General features: G+C 43.8%; 1 protein-coding gene across 1 annotated transcript in view; it reads right to left on the reverse strand.

The window, feature by feature from the left end:
• LOC135517082 (WD repeat-containing protein 7-like) overlaps nucleotides 1-15799 on the reverse strand; it is a 164833-nt gene that overhangs the window by 26807 nt on the left and 122227 nt on the right. Inside the window, exon 4 of the mRNA XM_064941103.1 lies at nucleotides 1547-1733. Coding sequence (XP_064797175.1) covers nucleotides 1547-1733 — 187 coding nt within the window. The remainder of the gene's footprint in view (nucleotides 1-1546; nucleotides 1734-15799) is intronic.

Raw genomic sequence — 15799 nt, forward strand, 5'->3', positions numbered from 1 at the left:
AGGAAGGTCCTAAAAATTGTCAAAGACCCCAGCCACAGACTGTTCTCTCTACTACCGCATGGCAAGCGGTACCGGAGTACCAAGTCTTGGACAAAAAGGCTTCTCAACGGTTTTTTACCCCCAAGCCATAAGACTCCTGAATAGGTAACCAATGGTTACCCAAACTATTTGCATTGTGTGTGTCACCCCCCCAACCCCTCTTTTACACTGCTGCTACTCTCTGTTTATCTTATATGCATAGTCACTTTAACTATAAGTTCAATTGGCCCGACCAACCAGTGCTCCCGCACATTGGCTTTCCGGGCTATCGGCATTGTGTCCCACCACCCACCAACTCATCGACAGGAGGAAGGCTTGGACCTCTCTCTCTCTGTATCCATGGGGTCCCCTGGCCTCTCTCTCTCTCTACCTACCTCTCTCTCTCTCCCTACCTCTCTCTCTCTCCCTCTCTACCTACCTCTCTCTCTCTCTCTCTCTACCTACCTCTCTCTCTCTCAATTCAATTCAATTCAAGGGGCTTTATTGGCATGGGAAACATGTTAACATTGCCAAAGCAAGTAAGGTATATCTCTCTCTACCTACCTCTCTCTCTCTCTCTCTACCTACCTCTCCCTCTCCCCCCCCTTCATCCATGGGGTCGCCTCGCCTGGTGCTCTCTCTCAGCCTCTCTCATCTCCTCTCTCTACGTTAGCTAATAAACCCTGAAAAATGACTGCCATTTTGGGCTAACCGTATTAGCACACGCAACACGAAAAAAGGCAGACATATTTATACTCAAAACAAATTTGTTAAGATAGGGTTTCATCTTAATTGCATAATCTGATGTTAGTAGTATTTTTCATTGGTTGTCTCGCTGCCGGGGGTAACCTTGTTTGCGGGGCTGTGAGGGGTAGGTTAGGGGTTGTGTGTGTGTGTGGGGGGGGGGTTAGGCAATCAGACAGATATGCTCTACTCTACACAGAAAGGTCTCCTCTCTGCCTGTCATCCACCAAGGCAGACATCATTACATCATATTAAAGCTGCCCAATCACATTACAGCCGTGGTTTCATCATTCAGTGTGTCAGACGCTGTGCAGGCAGGCAGCCCGTCCTGCTGTGTGGTGTCTGTCTGGCAGACATCTTGGATGGGAGAGAGGATGGAGAAAAGCAGGCACCAGGGTGGACCATGGTGTGCACTTGTATGTGTGTCTCTGTGTGTGTGCGTATGTGTGTGTGCATCTGTGTGTGTGCGCGCACGCGTGTGTGTCTGTGTGTGTGTGTGTGTCTGTGTGTCTCTGTGTGTGTGCGTATGTGTGTCTCTGTGTGTGTGTGTCTGTGTGTGCGCACGCGTGTGTGCATCTGTGTGTGTGCGCGCACGCGTGTGTGTCTGTGTCTCTGTGTGTGTGTGTGTGTCTGTGTGTGTGTGTGTGTGTCTGTGTCTGTGTGTGTGTGTCTGTGTGTGTGTGTCTGTCTGTGTGTGTGTGTGTGTCTGTGTGTGTGTGTCTGTGTGTGTGTGTGTGTGTGTGTGTCTGTGTGTGTCTGTGTCTGTCCTCTCCACTCCACTCACTTGGCCAGCTGTTTCTCTGCGTCAGCACACAGCTCCAGTAGTCCCATGAGAACAGCGGACACATCCATATAAGGCTCCCACACGGTGAAGCCTCGACCAATCAGGTCTATGGCTGTACGGCGGATGGTGCTGTGGGGGGGCATCTTGGGGCTGGGGGGTTGCAGGAGGAGGAACGTCAGGGCCTTACCTGGAGGAGTCGAAACAACAACAGTCAACATCAATAACAATAAACAGTCAATAACAAAAACAACTAAGAACAAACAGCAACAACAACATATATATGTACATTACAGTGGTTAACTAATATACTCCTCTTGGTGTGTGTTTTCATTGTGTTGTTGTTATCAAGGTCAACAGCTGTCAGAATCTGTCAACAGACTGAGGATGTTGGGAGTTTAATCGTAGGGCTTGACAGGTGAATTGGTGGTGGTGTGTGTGTGTGTGTTTGATCAGCAAGTGGTTTCTCTGTTGGTGGTGTGTGTGTGTGTGTGTGTTCAGTACAACATATTGATCAAAGTGTCTCCTACTGTCCAAAAGCCTTGTTTCTCCTCTGAGATGGTGTAAAGGCCAGCGTACCCCAGGTCTGTCTGACCAACATAATGTGAGAGGAGACAGTCATACTATAACTAGTGTTGTGAGGGGAGACAGTCAGGGAGACAATCATATTATAACTAGTGTTGTGGGGGGAGACAGTCAGGGAGACAATCATATTATAACTAGTGTTGTGAGAGGAGACAGTCAGGGAGACAGTCATATTATAACTAGTGTTGTGAGAGGAGACAGTCAGGGAGACAATCATATTATAACTAGTGTTGTGGGGGGAGACAGTCAGGGAGACAATCATATTATAACTAGTGTTGTGAGAGGAGACAGTCAGGGAGACAGTCATATTATAACTAGTGTTGTGAGAGGAGACAGTCAGGGAGACAGTCATATTATAACTAGTGTTGTGAGGGGAGACAGTCAGGGAGACAGTCATATTATAACTAGTGTTGTGAGAGGAGACAGTCATATTATAACTAGTGTTGTGAGGGGAGACAGTCAGGGAGACAGTCATATTATAACTAGTGTTGTGAGGGGAGACAGTCAGGGAGACAGTCATATTATAACTAGTGTTGTGAGGGGAGACAGTCAGGGAGACAGTCATATTATAACTAGTGTTGTGAGAGGAGACAGTCAGGGAGACAGTCATATTATAACTAGTGTTGTGAGGGGAGACAGTCACATTATAACTAGTGTTGTGAGAGGAGACAGTCAGGGAGACAGTCATATTATAACTAGTGTTGTGAGGGGAGACAGTCATATTATAACTAGTGTTGTGAGGGGAGACAGTCATATTATAACTAGTGTTGTGAGGGGAGACAGTCAGGGAGACAGTCATATTATAACTAGTGTTGTGAGAGGAGACAGTCAGGGAGACAGTCATATTATAACTAGTGTTGTGAGGGGAGACAGTCAGGGAGACGGTCATATTATAACTAGTGTTGTGAGAGGAGACAGTCAGGGAGACAGTCATATTATAACTAGTGTTGTGAGGGGAGACAGTCACATTATAACTAGTGTTGTGAGAGGAGACAGTCAGGGAGACAGTCATATTATAACTAGTGTTGTGAGGGGAGACAGTCATATTATAACTAGTGTTGTGAGGGGAGACAGTCAGGGAGACAGTCATATTATAACTAGTGTTGTGAGGGGAGACAGTCAGGGAGACAGTCATATTATAACTAGTGTTGTGAGGGGAGACAGTCAGGGAGACAGTCATATTATAACTAGTGTTGTGAGGGGAGACAGTCAGGGAGACAATCATATTATAACTAGTGTTGTGAGGGGAGACAGTCATATTATAACTAGTGTTGTGAGGGGAGACAGTCAGGGAGACAATCATATTATAACTAGTGTTGTGAGGGGAGACAGTCAGGGAGACAGTCATATTATAACTAGTGTTGTGAGGGGAGACAGTCATAATATAACTAGTGTTGTGAGAGGAGACAGTCAGGGAGACAATCATATTATAACTAGTGTTGTGAGGGGAGACAGTCAGGGAGACAGTCATATTATAACTAGTGTTGTGAGGGGAGACAGTCATATTATAACTAGTGTTGTGAGGGGAGACAGTCATATTATAACTAGTGTTGTGAGAGGAGACAGTCAGGGAGACAGTCATATTATAACTAGTGTTGTGAGGGGAGACAGTCAGGGAGACAGTCATATTATAACTAGTGTTGTGAGGGGAGACAGTCAGGGAGACGGTCATATTATAACTAGTGTTGTGGGGGGAGACAGTCAGGGAGACAGTCATATTATAACTAGTGTTGTGAGGGGAGACAGTCAGGGAGACAGTCATATTATAACTAGTGTTGTGGGGGGAGACAGTCAAGGAGACAGTCATATTATAACTAGTGTTGTGAGGGGAGACAGTCAGGGAGACAGTCATATTATAACTAGTGTTGTGAGGGGAGACAGTCAGGGAGACAGTCATATTATAACTAGTGTTGTGAGGGGAGACAGTCAGGGAGACGGTCATATTATAACTGTGTCATATCACATCCTATCTGACTGTAAACTGCAGTGTCTCTCTACCAGAAATACTGTCAGCGTCATTTAATTGGCGACAGACTGGACAGTAGAGCTGAGTATTGACAAGGACTGGAGGAGGACTGACCCATTGACCACTAGCGCGCGCACACACACACACACACCCACACACACACTAAGGTACAGAGGGATGAGAGAGGGAGGAGAGCGGGAGGGACTGTCTCCTCCACAGAGGTCAACTCAAACATGACCTGGCATTTGAAAGAGAGAGAGAGAGAGAGAGAGAACCACTGCAGGGCCAGATTAACCATTAAGAGAACAGCAGCTCGCGCCCCTCCCCCTGATTGGTTAAACGCCGTATGGAATGTGAATAGATAGATCTGATTGGAAGGTCTTGGCAGAGACAGATGAAGAGAGCAGGTTTATAATGTTATTATAGTGCTATATTAATATATTATCTGATGATAGTAATAGGCCCTTGAATGGCTGGCTGGCAGGCTGTCTTGTTTTGTTTGCATGAATCGTGACGTGTAGATTGTTATCCATTGAACATGAGTCTCAGTGTGATCACGTTTTTTTAGTCTGTCTGTCTGGCTGGGTGGGTGTCTAAGTATCTCAGTCAGATGTACTATGAACAGATTGCTCTATGAGTGTTGGAACACCTCCAAGAATAGATAGATAGATAGATAGATAGCAAAGAGGATGGACGAACGACGGAAGGAGGGCTGGAAGAACGAGGGAGGGAGGGATGGCTAGAAGAACGAGGGAGGGAGGGAGGGCTGGAAGAACGAGGGAGGGAGGGAGGGCTGGAAGAACGAGGGAGGAAGGGAGGGCTGGAAGAACGAGGGAGGAAGGGAGGGAGGACTGGAAGAACGAGGGAGGAAGGGGAGGAGGACTGGAAGAACGAGGGAGGAAGGGAGGGAGGACTGGAAGAACGAGGGAGGAAGGGAGGGAGGACTGGAAGAACGAGGGAGGAAGGGAGGGAGGACTGGAAGAACGAGGGAGGGGCTAACGATGGTTGTCTTGACCAGAGTTGATCAGGTGGTAACATCATCTATCCAGAAAGGATGACATAATGGGGGAGAATTTTCCTTTTCCCCCTCCAGAGCCTTAAATCTGTGGCAGCTGTGAGGGAAGACAGGGGAAGACCAGGACAGACTGCTGCTACGGACACACACTCTCTCACACACTATGGCTAGCGGTCAGTCTAAGAAGGAGAGGAGGGGGGAAGAGGAGGGCGGGGGATGACAACTGCTGGTCACTCAGTCTAGGATGGACAATGGCCTTGGTGTGAAGAGAAATGCAGCATTAAACAAATATAGGCTTTAACATAACAACGTAGCCTACATATGGAATTATATAGATGCAATGCGTATATAGGGCAATGGCTACAGGTCACTGTCTGTCTATGTGTTGGCTAGGATGGAAGACGTGTCTGATGGCTTGGATGGAAGGTGTGTGTGTTGGCTAGGATGGAAGGTGTGTGTGTTGGCTAGAATGGAAGGTGTGTGTTGGCTAGGATGGAAGGTGTGTGTTGGCTAGGATGGAAGACGTGTCTGATGGCTAGGATGGAAGGTGTGTGTTGGCTAGGATGGAAGGTGTGTGTTGGCTAGGATGGAAGGTGTGTGTTGGCTAGGATGGAAGACGTGTCTGATGGCTAGGATGGAAGGTGTGTGTTGGCTAGGATGGAAGGGGTGTGTGTTGGCTAGGATGGAAGGTGTGTGTGTTGGCTAGGATGGAAGGGGTGTGTTGGCTAGGATGGAAGGTGTGTGTTGGCTAGGATGGAAGGGGTGTGTGTTGGCTTGGATGGAAGGGGTGTGTTGGCTAGGATGGAAGGTGTGTGTTGGCTAGGATGGAAGGGGTGTGTGTTGGCTAGGATGGAAGGTGTGTGTGTTGGCTAGGATGGAAGGTGTGTGTTGGCTAGGATGGAAGGTGTGTGTGTTGGCTAGGATGGAAGGTGTGTGTGTTGGCTTGGATGGAAGGGGTGTGTTGGCTAGGATGGATGGTGTGTGTTGGCTAGGATGGAGAATGGAAGCCAAAGGATGGACAGTGAAATACACTATAACATAACATATCCTAAATAAACAGAATTATAACATAATGTATCCTAGATACATAGAATTATAAACTGGGTGCTTCGAGACGCTGGCCTTCTAGGCAGAAGTTCCTCTGTCCAGTGTCTGTGTTCTTTTGCCAACCTTAACCTTTTATTTTTTAATGGCCAGTCTGATGTCTTTTTCTTTGCAACTCTGCCTAGAAGGCCTGTATCTCGGAGTCGCCTCTTCACTGTTGACGTTGAGACTGGTGTTTTGCAGGTACTATTTAATGATGCTGCCAGTTGAGAACTTGTGAGGCGTCTGTTTCTCAAACTAGACACTCTAATGTACTTGTTCTCTTGCTCAGTTGTGCCTCCCACTCCTCTTTCTATTCTGGATAGAGCCAGTTTGTACTGTTCTGTGAAGGGAGCGTTGTACGAGATTTTAAGATTCTTGGCAATTTCTTGCATGGAATAAATATCCTTCATGTCTCAGAACAAGAATAGACTGACGAGTTTCAGAAGAAAGGTCTTTGTTTCTGGCCATTTTGACGTCCCTGTCCGTCCCTGTCCATCTCTCAACCTGGAACCCTCACTCCAAAGAGCACATAGACAGTGGAATAGATTGTAATAAAATGGGCACCATTAGCAAAACCACAAGGATGCTGTGATTCAGCTGCATTCGGGAGGAAAGGGCTGTTATCACTCTCTGTGAGCACTATGCTCCAGTCAAATGTTGTGATATTGCAGCGTGGCTATTTGCCCAGCCAGTCTCTCAGTCACATGAGACACACCAAACCCCCTCACTGAGATGATTGGTGCTAGTCGAGGGGAGACGTCCCGTTGCGAATGTAATGACAGGTTCCTAACAGAGCTCTCTCTCGTTCTCTCAATTCAATTTAAGGGTTTTATTGGAAACAAGTGAAGTGGATAAAAAAAAAGTGAAACAAAATTAACAGTAAAAACATTAAAAGACATTTCAAATGTCATACTATGTGCAAGTACAAAAGGGAAAACAAATAAACATGAATATGGGTTGTGTACATATTCTTTATCCCTTTACACTTGTGTGTGTAAGGTAGTAGTTGTGGAATTGTTAGGTTAGATTACTTGTTAGATATTACCGCATCGTCGGAACTAGAAGCATAATGTTTACATACCCTACATTATTCATCTCATATGTATACGTATATACTGTACTCTATATCATCTACTGCATCTTTATGTAATACATGTATCACTAGCCACTTTAACTATGCACTTTGTTTACATACTCATCTCACATGTATATACTGTACTCTATATCATCTACTGCATCTTGCCATCTTTATGTAATACATGTACCACTAGCCACTTTAAACAATGCCACTTATGTTTACATACCCTACATTACTCATCTCATATGTATATACTGTACTCGATACCATCTACTGTATCTTGCCTATGCTGCTCTGTACCATCACTCATTCATATATTTTAATGTACATATTCTTTATCCCCTTACACTTGCGTGTATAAGGTAGTAGTTGTGGAATTGTTAGGTTAGATTACTCGTTGGTTATTATTGCATTTTCGGAACTAGAAGCACAAGCATTTCGCTACACTCACATTAACATCTGCTAACCATGTGTATGTGACAAATAACATTTGATTTGATTTATTTACAATGGTGTTTGTTCTTCACTGGTTGCCCTTTTCTTGTGGCAACAGGTCACAAATCTTGCTGCTGTGATGGCACACTGTGGTATTTCACCCAGTAGATATGGGAGTTTATCAAAATTGTATCTGTTTTCAAATTCTTTGTGGGTCTGTGTAATCTGAGGGAAATATGTGTCTCTAATATGATCATACATTGGGCAGGAGGTTAGGAAGTGCAGCTCAGTTTCCACCTCATTTTGTGGGCAGTGTGCACATAGCCTGTCTTCTCGAGAGCCATGTCTGCCTACGGCGGCCTTTCTCAATAGCAAGGCTATGCTCACTGAGTCTGTACATAGTCAAAGCTTTTCTTAAGTTTGGGTCACTCACAGTGGTCAGGTATTCTGCCACTGTGTACTCTCTGTTTAGGGACAAATAGCATTTTGGTTTGCTCTGTTTTTTTGTTAATTCTTTCCAATGTGTCAAGTAATTATCTTTTTGTTTTCTCATGATTGGGTTGGGTCTAATTGTGCTGCTGTCCTGGGGCTCTGTGGGGTGTGTTTGTGTTTGTGAACAGAGCCCCAGGACCAGCTTGATTAGGGGACTCTTCTCCAGGTTCATCCCTCTGTAGGTGATGTCTTTATTATGGAAGGTTTGGGAATCGCTTCTTTTTTTAGGTGGTTATAGAATTTAACGTCTCTTTTCTGGATGTTGATAATTAGTGGGTATCGGCCTAATTCTGCTCTGCATGCATTATTTGGTGTTTTACGTTGTACACGGAGGATTGTTTTTTTGCAGAATTCTGCAGGCAGTCTCTCAATTTGGCGTTTGTCCCATTTTGTGAAGTCTTGGTCTTGGTCAATGGGCTCTATAACATTTTCAAGTATTTTTTAGCCAGATCCTAATTGGTATGTTGAGGTTGATGTTCCTTTTGATGGCGTAGAATGCCCTTCTTGCCTTGACTCTCAGATCGTTCACATTAAGTTACCTCTAGGGCAACAGTGTCTAGGTGTAATTTGTATTTGTGGTCCTGGTGACTGGACCTTTTTTGGAACGCCATTATTTTTGTCTTACTGAGATTTACTGTCAGGGCCCAGGTCTGACAGAATCTGGGCAGAAGATCTAGGTGCTGATGTAGGCCCTCCTTGGTTGGTGACAGAAGCACCAGATAATAAGGAAACATTTAACTTCAGATTCTAGTAGGGTGAGGCCGGGTGCTGCAGACTGTTCTAGTGCCCTCGCTAATTTGTTGATATACAGTATATCACAAAAGTGAGTACACCCCTCACATTTTTGTAAATATTTGAGTATATCTTTTCATGTGACAACACTGAAGAAATGACACTTTGCTACAATGTAAAGTAGTGAGTGTACAGCTTGTATAACAGTGTAAATTTGCTGTTCCCTCAAAATAACTTACACACAGCCATTAATGTCTAAACCACTGGCAACAAAAGTGAGTACACACCCAGTGAAAATGTCCAAATTGGGCCCAATTAGACATTTTCCCTCCCCGGTGACATGTGACTCGTTAGTGTTACAAGACCCAAATTGAGTCAAAAGATTTTATGAAATCAACAAAGCATGAGAAGACTGCCTTTGTTTTGGTTTGTTTGTTTGTCAATTAGGGTGTGCAGGGTGAATACGTGGTCTGTCGTACGGTAATTGGGTAAAAAGCCAATTTGACATTTGCTCAGTACATTGTTTTCACTGAGGAAATATATGAGTCTGCTGTTAATGAAAATGCAGAGGATTTTCCCAAGGTTACTGTTGACGCATGTCCCACGGGGTAGTTATTGTGGTCAAATGTATCTCCACTTTTGTGGATTGAGGTGATCAGTCTTTGGTTACAAATATTGGGGAAGATGCCAGAGCTAATAATGATGTTAATTAAAGAGTTTAAGCATAGCAAATTGGAATTTGTGGTCTGTAAATTTGATCATTTCATTGAGGATACCATATACACCACAGGCCCTTTTGAGTTGGAGAGTTTGTATTTTGTCCTGTAATTCATTCAATGGTAATTTCAGAATGCTTTTCGGCGAAAGCATACCTAGCCCAGAACATACCTCGCCCAGAACATAGCCCAGTTGACAAATTATTACAAACAGTAACCAGCCAAGCAGAAGCGTTACAAAACTCAGAAATAGAGATCAAATGAATCCCTTACCTTTGATGATCTTCATATGGTGGCACTCAGAAGACATTCATTTACTTAATAAATGTTCCTTTTGTTTGATAAAGTCTCCTTATATTCACAAACCTCTGTTTTCTTCAGTAATCCATAGGCTCAAACGCAGACAAAACAGGCAGACAAAAAAAATCCAAATTGTATCCGTAAAGTTCATAGAAACATGTCAAACGATGTTTATATTCAAACGTCAGGTTGTTTTTAGCCTAAATGATCTATAATATTTCAACCGGACAATAACGTTGTCAATATAAAAGGTAAACAAGAAATGCATTCTCTCGGTCGCGCGCATGAAAAAGCCGTGACACAGCAGGGTCCACTCATTCAAACTGGTCTTACTCCCTCATTTATAAGAATACAAGCCTGAAACAATTTATAAAGACTGTTGACATCTCGTGCAAGGCATAGGAACTGAGTCCTAAGTCAATGGATACTGTAATGGCATTGAATAGAAAACTACAAAACCCAAAAATGGATTTCCTGAATGGATTTTTCTCAGGTTTTCGAAGGCCAAATCAGTTCTGTTATACTGACAGACACTATTTCAACAGTTTTGGAAACTTGAGAGTGTTTTCTATCCACATCTAACAGTTATATGCATATCATATCTTCTGAGTAGCAGGTGGTTTAATTTGAGCATGCTTTTCATCCAAAATTCCGAATGCTGCCCCCTACCCTAGAGAGGTTAAAGGGACATAAAGATTGGAGAAGTGGTTTACCAATACATCTCCATTTTGGATAGATAATTCTTTGAGTTGTTGTTTGTTTAGTGTTTTCCAATGTTCCCAGAAGACGTTAGATTCTATGGATTCTTCATTGACATTGAGCTGATTTCTGACGTGCTGTTCCTTCTTTTTCCGTAGTGTATTTCTGTATTGTTTTAGTTTCACCATAGTGAAGGCTCATGTTTTCTGGGTCTCTATGTTTTTGGATGGATAGGTTTGTCAATATATATTTCTTAGGTTTTTGCATTTTTCATCAATCCATTTGTCATTGTTGTTAATTTTCTTCAGTTTTCTGCTTGACATTTTTAGAATTGACAGGGAAGCTGATAGTCAAATATACTGCTTAGGTTTGACTGCCAAGTTTACATCTTCACTATTACAGTGGAATGTTTTGTCCAGGAAGTTGTCTAAAAGGGATTGAATTTGTTGTTGCCTAATTGTTTTTTGGTAGGTTTCCACACTAGTTTCCTTTCATCGATAACATTTCATAATATTAATCAGTTATTTTGGCTTTGATGCCTCTTGATTGACTATTGCTCTGTTCAGGTAGACTGATCTGATAGGGGTGTCAGTGGTCTCTCAACACAACACACACAGAGGGAGGGAGGGAAAGGAAACTTGTGATGATACTATAATCAGTCCTTTATTCCAATATCGTTCCATCCCTCCTCCCTGTCCTCTTACCCTCCCCCAGTCCTCTATATCTCCCCCCGGTCTCTATATATCCTCCCTCCCTGTATTATAATATATATAAAAAGACAGGGAGGGAGTAGTTTGGAAATTGCTCCCAAGGATGAATTTTTTTCTGAGGTCTTGGCTGATTTCTTTTGATTTTCCCATAATGTCAAGCAAATAGGCACTGAGCTTGAAGGAAGGCCTTCCATTGACTCAAATGATGTCTATTAGCCTATCAGATGATTCTAAAGCGATGACATCATTTTCTGGAATTTTCCAAGCTGTTTAAAGGCGCAGTCAACTGGAATTGTGACACAGTGAATTATAAGTGAAATAATCTGTAAACAATTGTTGGAAAAATTACTTGTGTCATGCACCAAGTAGATGTCCTAAACCGACTTGACAAAACTATAGTTTGTTAACAAGAAAATGGTGGAGTGGTTGAAAAACAAGTTTTAATGACTAGAGGAAAGGGGGGATCTGTAGAGGAAAGGGGGATATATAGAAGACAGGAAGGCAGGATAGGGACACACAGTCTGTCTATCCATAGTGGGGTTGTAATCATTACACAGACCTGATGAACAAAGGGGTGAGAGGTGGTCGGTTAAAGGATGTTTTCCATTATTGAAGAAGACGAAGACGAAGACGAAGAAGAAGAAGAGTTTAAAAAAAAACAGAGAATGAGTAAAGTTGTTCTACCAGGGTATTTACTGATGGAGCCTCTCATAAATATCAAGCTTCCAACAACATCAAGTGGCTAGACTTCATTTTGTTACTTTGTGGTTTATAGAAGGTCAGGGAGGAGAGGGAGAAATCAACTGGGTTGACGTATTGATGAATGCTAAAAGGGCATAGTTCATTTAATATAATACTGGTCTTACTTCCTGGACAAATGTTATTGGTCGTGTCTTGCCAATGGGTCGTTGGATATGATACAGTGCATTCGGGAAGTATTCAAAACCATCGACTATTTCCACATTTTGTTACGTTACAGCCTCACTAAAACAAGATATTTAAAAGTTACAAATCTATCTAAACACAATACCCCATATTGACAAAGCAAAAACAGTATTTTTTTTTTTTTAGAAATGTCTACAAAGATTAAATTTACATAAGTATTCAGACCCTTTATTCAGTACTTTGTTAAAGGACCTTTGGCAGCGATTACCAGCATTGAGTCTTCTTGAGTATGACGCTACAAGCTTGGCACACCTGTATTTTGGGAGTTCCTCCCATTCTTCTCTGCAGATCCGCTCAAGCTCTGTCAGGTTGGATGGGGAGTGTCGCTGCACAGCTATTTTCAGGTCTCTCCAGAGATGTTCGACCAGGTTCAAGTCCGGGCTCTGGCTGGGCCACTCAGGGACATTCAGAGACTTGTCCTGAAGCCATTCCAGGGTTGTCTTGGCTGCGTGTTTAGGGTCGTTGTCCAGTTGGAAGGTGAACCTTCGCCCCAGTCTGAGGTCCTGAAAGCTTTGGAGACGGTTTTGGTCAAGGATCTCTGTACTTTGCTCCGTTCATCTTTCCCTCGATCCTGAGAGTTAAGAGTTAAATCTTTGTTTCACCAGACTAGAGAATCTGGTTTCTCATGGTCTGAGAGTCTTTGGGTGCCTTTTGGTAAACTCCAAGCTGGCTGTCAAGGGCCTTTTACTGAGGAGTGTCTTCCGTCTGGCCACTCTACCATAAAGACCTGATTGGTGGAGTGCTGCAGTGATACTTGTCCTTCTAGAAGTGTTACCCATCTCCACAGAGGAACTCTGGAGCAGCTACAGCTCTGTCAGAGTGACCATCGGGTTCTTGGTCACCTCCCTGACCAAGGCCCTTCTCCCCCGATTGCTTAGTTTGGCCGGGCAGCCAGCTCTAGGAAGAGTTTTGGTGGATCCAAACTTCTTCCATTTAAGAATGATTGAGGCCACTGTGTTATTGGGGTCCTTCAATGCTGCAGAAATGTTTTGGTACCCTTCCGCAGAACTGTGCCTCAACACAATCCTGTCTCGGAGCTCTACGGACAACTCCATCGACCTCATGGCTTGGTTTTTGCTCTGAAGGTTGATCAATAGAAACGAGATGCACCTGAGCTCAATTTAAAGTCTTATAGCAAAGGGTCAGAATACTTATGCAAATAAGGTATCTTTATTTAATTTGTTTTACACATCTGCAAAAAAATTATACAAATCAGTTTTCACTTTGTCATTATGGGGTATTGTGATGTCATTATGGGGTACAATTTGTAACATACTACGCCGTGAAGGATTTAAATCCTGCAGCACCCGCAAGGTCCCCCTGCTCAAGAAAGCACATATACATGCCTGTCTGAAGTTTGCCAATGAACGTCGGAAGTTTGCCAATGAACATCTGAATGATTCAGAGGACAACTGGGTGGAAGTGTTGCGGTCAGATGAGACCAACATGGAGCTCTTTGGCATCAACTCAACTCGCCGTGTTTGGAGGAGGAATGCTGCCTATGACCCCAAGAACACCATCCCCACCATCAAACATGGAGGTGGAAACATTATGCTTTGGGGGTGTTTTTCTGCTCAGGGGACAGAACAACTTCACCGCATCAAAGGGATGATGGACGGGGCCATGTTGGGTGAGAACCTCCTTCCCTCAGCCAGGGCATTGAAAATGGGTCGTGGATGGGTATTCCAGCATGACAACAACCCAAAACACACAGCCAAGGAAACAAAGGAGTGGCTCAAGAAGAAGCACATTAAGGTCTTGGAGTGGCCTAGCCAGTCTCCAGACCTTAATCCCATGGAACATCTGTGGAGGGAGCTGAAGGTTCGAGTTGACAAACGTCAGCCTCGAAACCTTAATGAGTTGGAGAAGATCTGTAAAGAGGAGTGGGACAAAATCCCTCCTGAGATGTGTGCAAACCTGTTGGCCAACTACAAGAAACGTCTGACCTCTGTGATTGCCAACAAGGGTTTTGCAGAGGGGTCAAATACTTATTTCCCTCATTAAAATGCAAATCAATTCATAACATTTTTGACATGCGTTTTTCTGAATTTTTTGTTGTTGTTATTCTGTCTCTCACTGTTTAAATAAACCTACCATTAAAATTATAGACGGATCATTTCTTTGTCAGTGGGCAAACGTACAAAATCAGCAGGGGATCAAATACTTTTCCCCCTCACTGTATATGGGTCTCTGTCATTCTTCACATACCAAACGGCATAAATGGGCATGTTGCAGTCCAAGTACATCCCATCACATCTTCTGCCTCATCCAATACACACCTACCATATTAATCAGTGACACTATGTACCTGCCAGTACATCCCATCACTTCTGCCTCATCTACACACCTACCATATTAATCAGTGACACTATGTACTGTAAGGCCAACATCCCATCACATCTTCTGCCTCATCCAATACACACCTACCATATTAATCAGTGACACTATGTACTGTAAGGCCAACCTGCCAATACATCCCATCACATCTTCTGCCTCATCCAATACACACCTACCATATTAATCAGTGACACTTACAGTAGGGATTGTCTCCCATCACATCTTCTGATCCAATACACACCTACCATATTAATCAGTGACACTGTGTACTTCACTTGACCAGCATTGACCAGCAGTGCCACAGCAAAACTAATCGTCCGGCAACATGATTTGAACGTTTTGTCCTTAAAAGCTGCTTGACTGGTGGTTAAGCGATTAGCTTAAATGAGGCTACATGAGGCATTTCTCTGGAAAAGTCTCAATTTAAGATATATACACTAACTGGTCAAAATGAGGCTACATGAAAAGTACAATAACTTAATTGGGACATCATCTGTCCTCGGTTGCAATCCTCACTACCGAGTTCCAAACTGGGTTTCCATGGCAGAGCAGCCGCTCACGAGCCTAAGATATCCATGCGCAATGCCAAGCGTCGGCTGGAGTGGTTTAACGCTCACCACCATTGGACTCTGGAGCAGTGGAAACACGTTCTCTGGAGAGATGAATCACTCTTCACCATCTCGCAGTCCAACTGAAGAATCTGGGTTTGGCGGATGCCAGGAGAACACGACCTGCCCCAATGCATAATGCCAACTGTAAAGTTTGGTGGAGGAGGAATAATGGTCTGGGGCTGTTTTTCATGGTTCGGACCCCTTAGTTCCAGTGAAGGGAAATCTTAACGCTACAGCATGCAATTTCTATACATTCTAGATGATTCTGTGCTTCCAACTTTGTGGTAACAGTTTGGGGAAGGCCCTTTCCTGTTTCAGCATGATAATGTCCCCACGCACAATGTAAGGTCCATAAAGAAGTGGTTTGTCGAGATTGGAGTGGAAGAACTTGACTGGCCTGCACAGAGCCCTGACCTCAACCCCATCAAACACCTTTGGGATGAACTGGAACGGAGACTACGAGCCAGGCCTAAATCGCCAAACATCAGTGAGCCCAACCTCACTAATGCTATTGTGGCTGAATGGGAGCCCCGCAGCAATGCTCCAACA

The sequence above is a fragment of the Oncorhynchus masou genome, chromosome 28, assembly GCF_036934945.1.
Source record: "Oncorhynchus masou masou isolate Uvic2021 chromosome 28, UVic_Omas_1.1, whole genome shotgun sequence".
Classification (NCBI taxonomy): domain Eukaryota; kingdom Metazoa; phylum Chordata; class Actinopteri; order Salmoniformes; family Salmonidae; genus Oncorhynchus; species Oncorhynchus masou.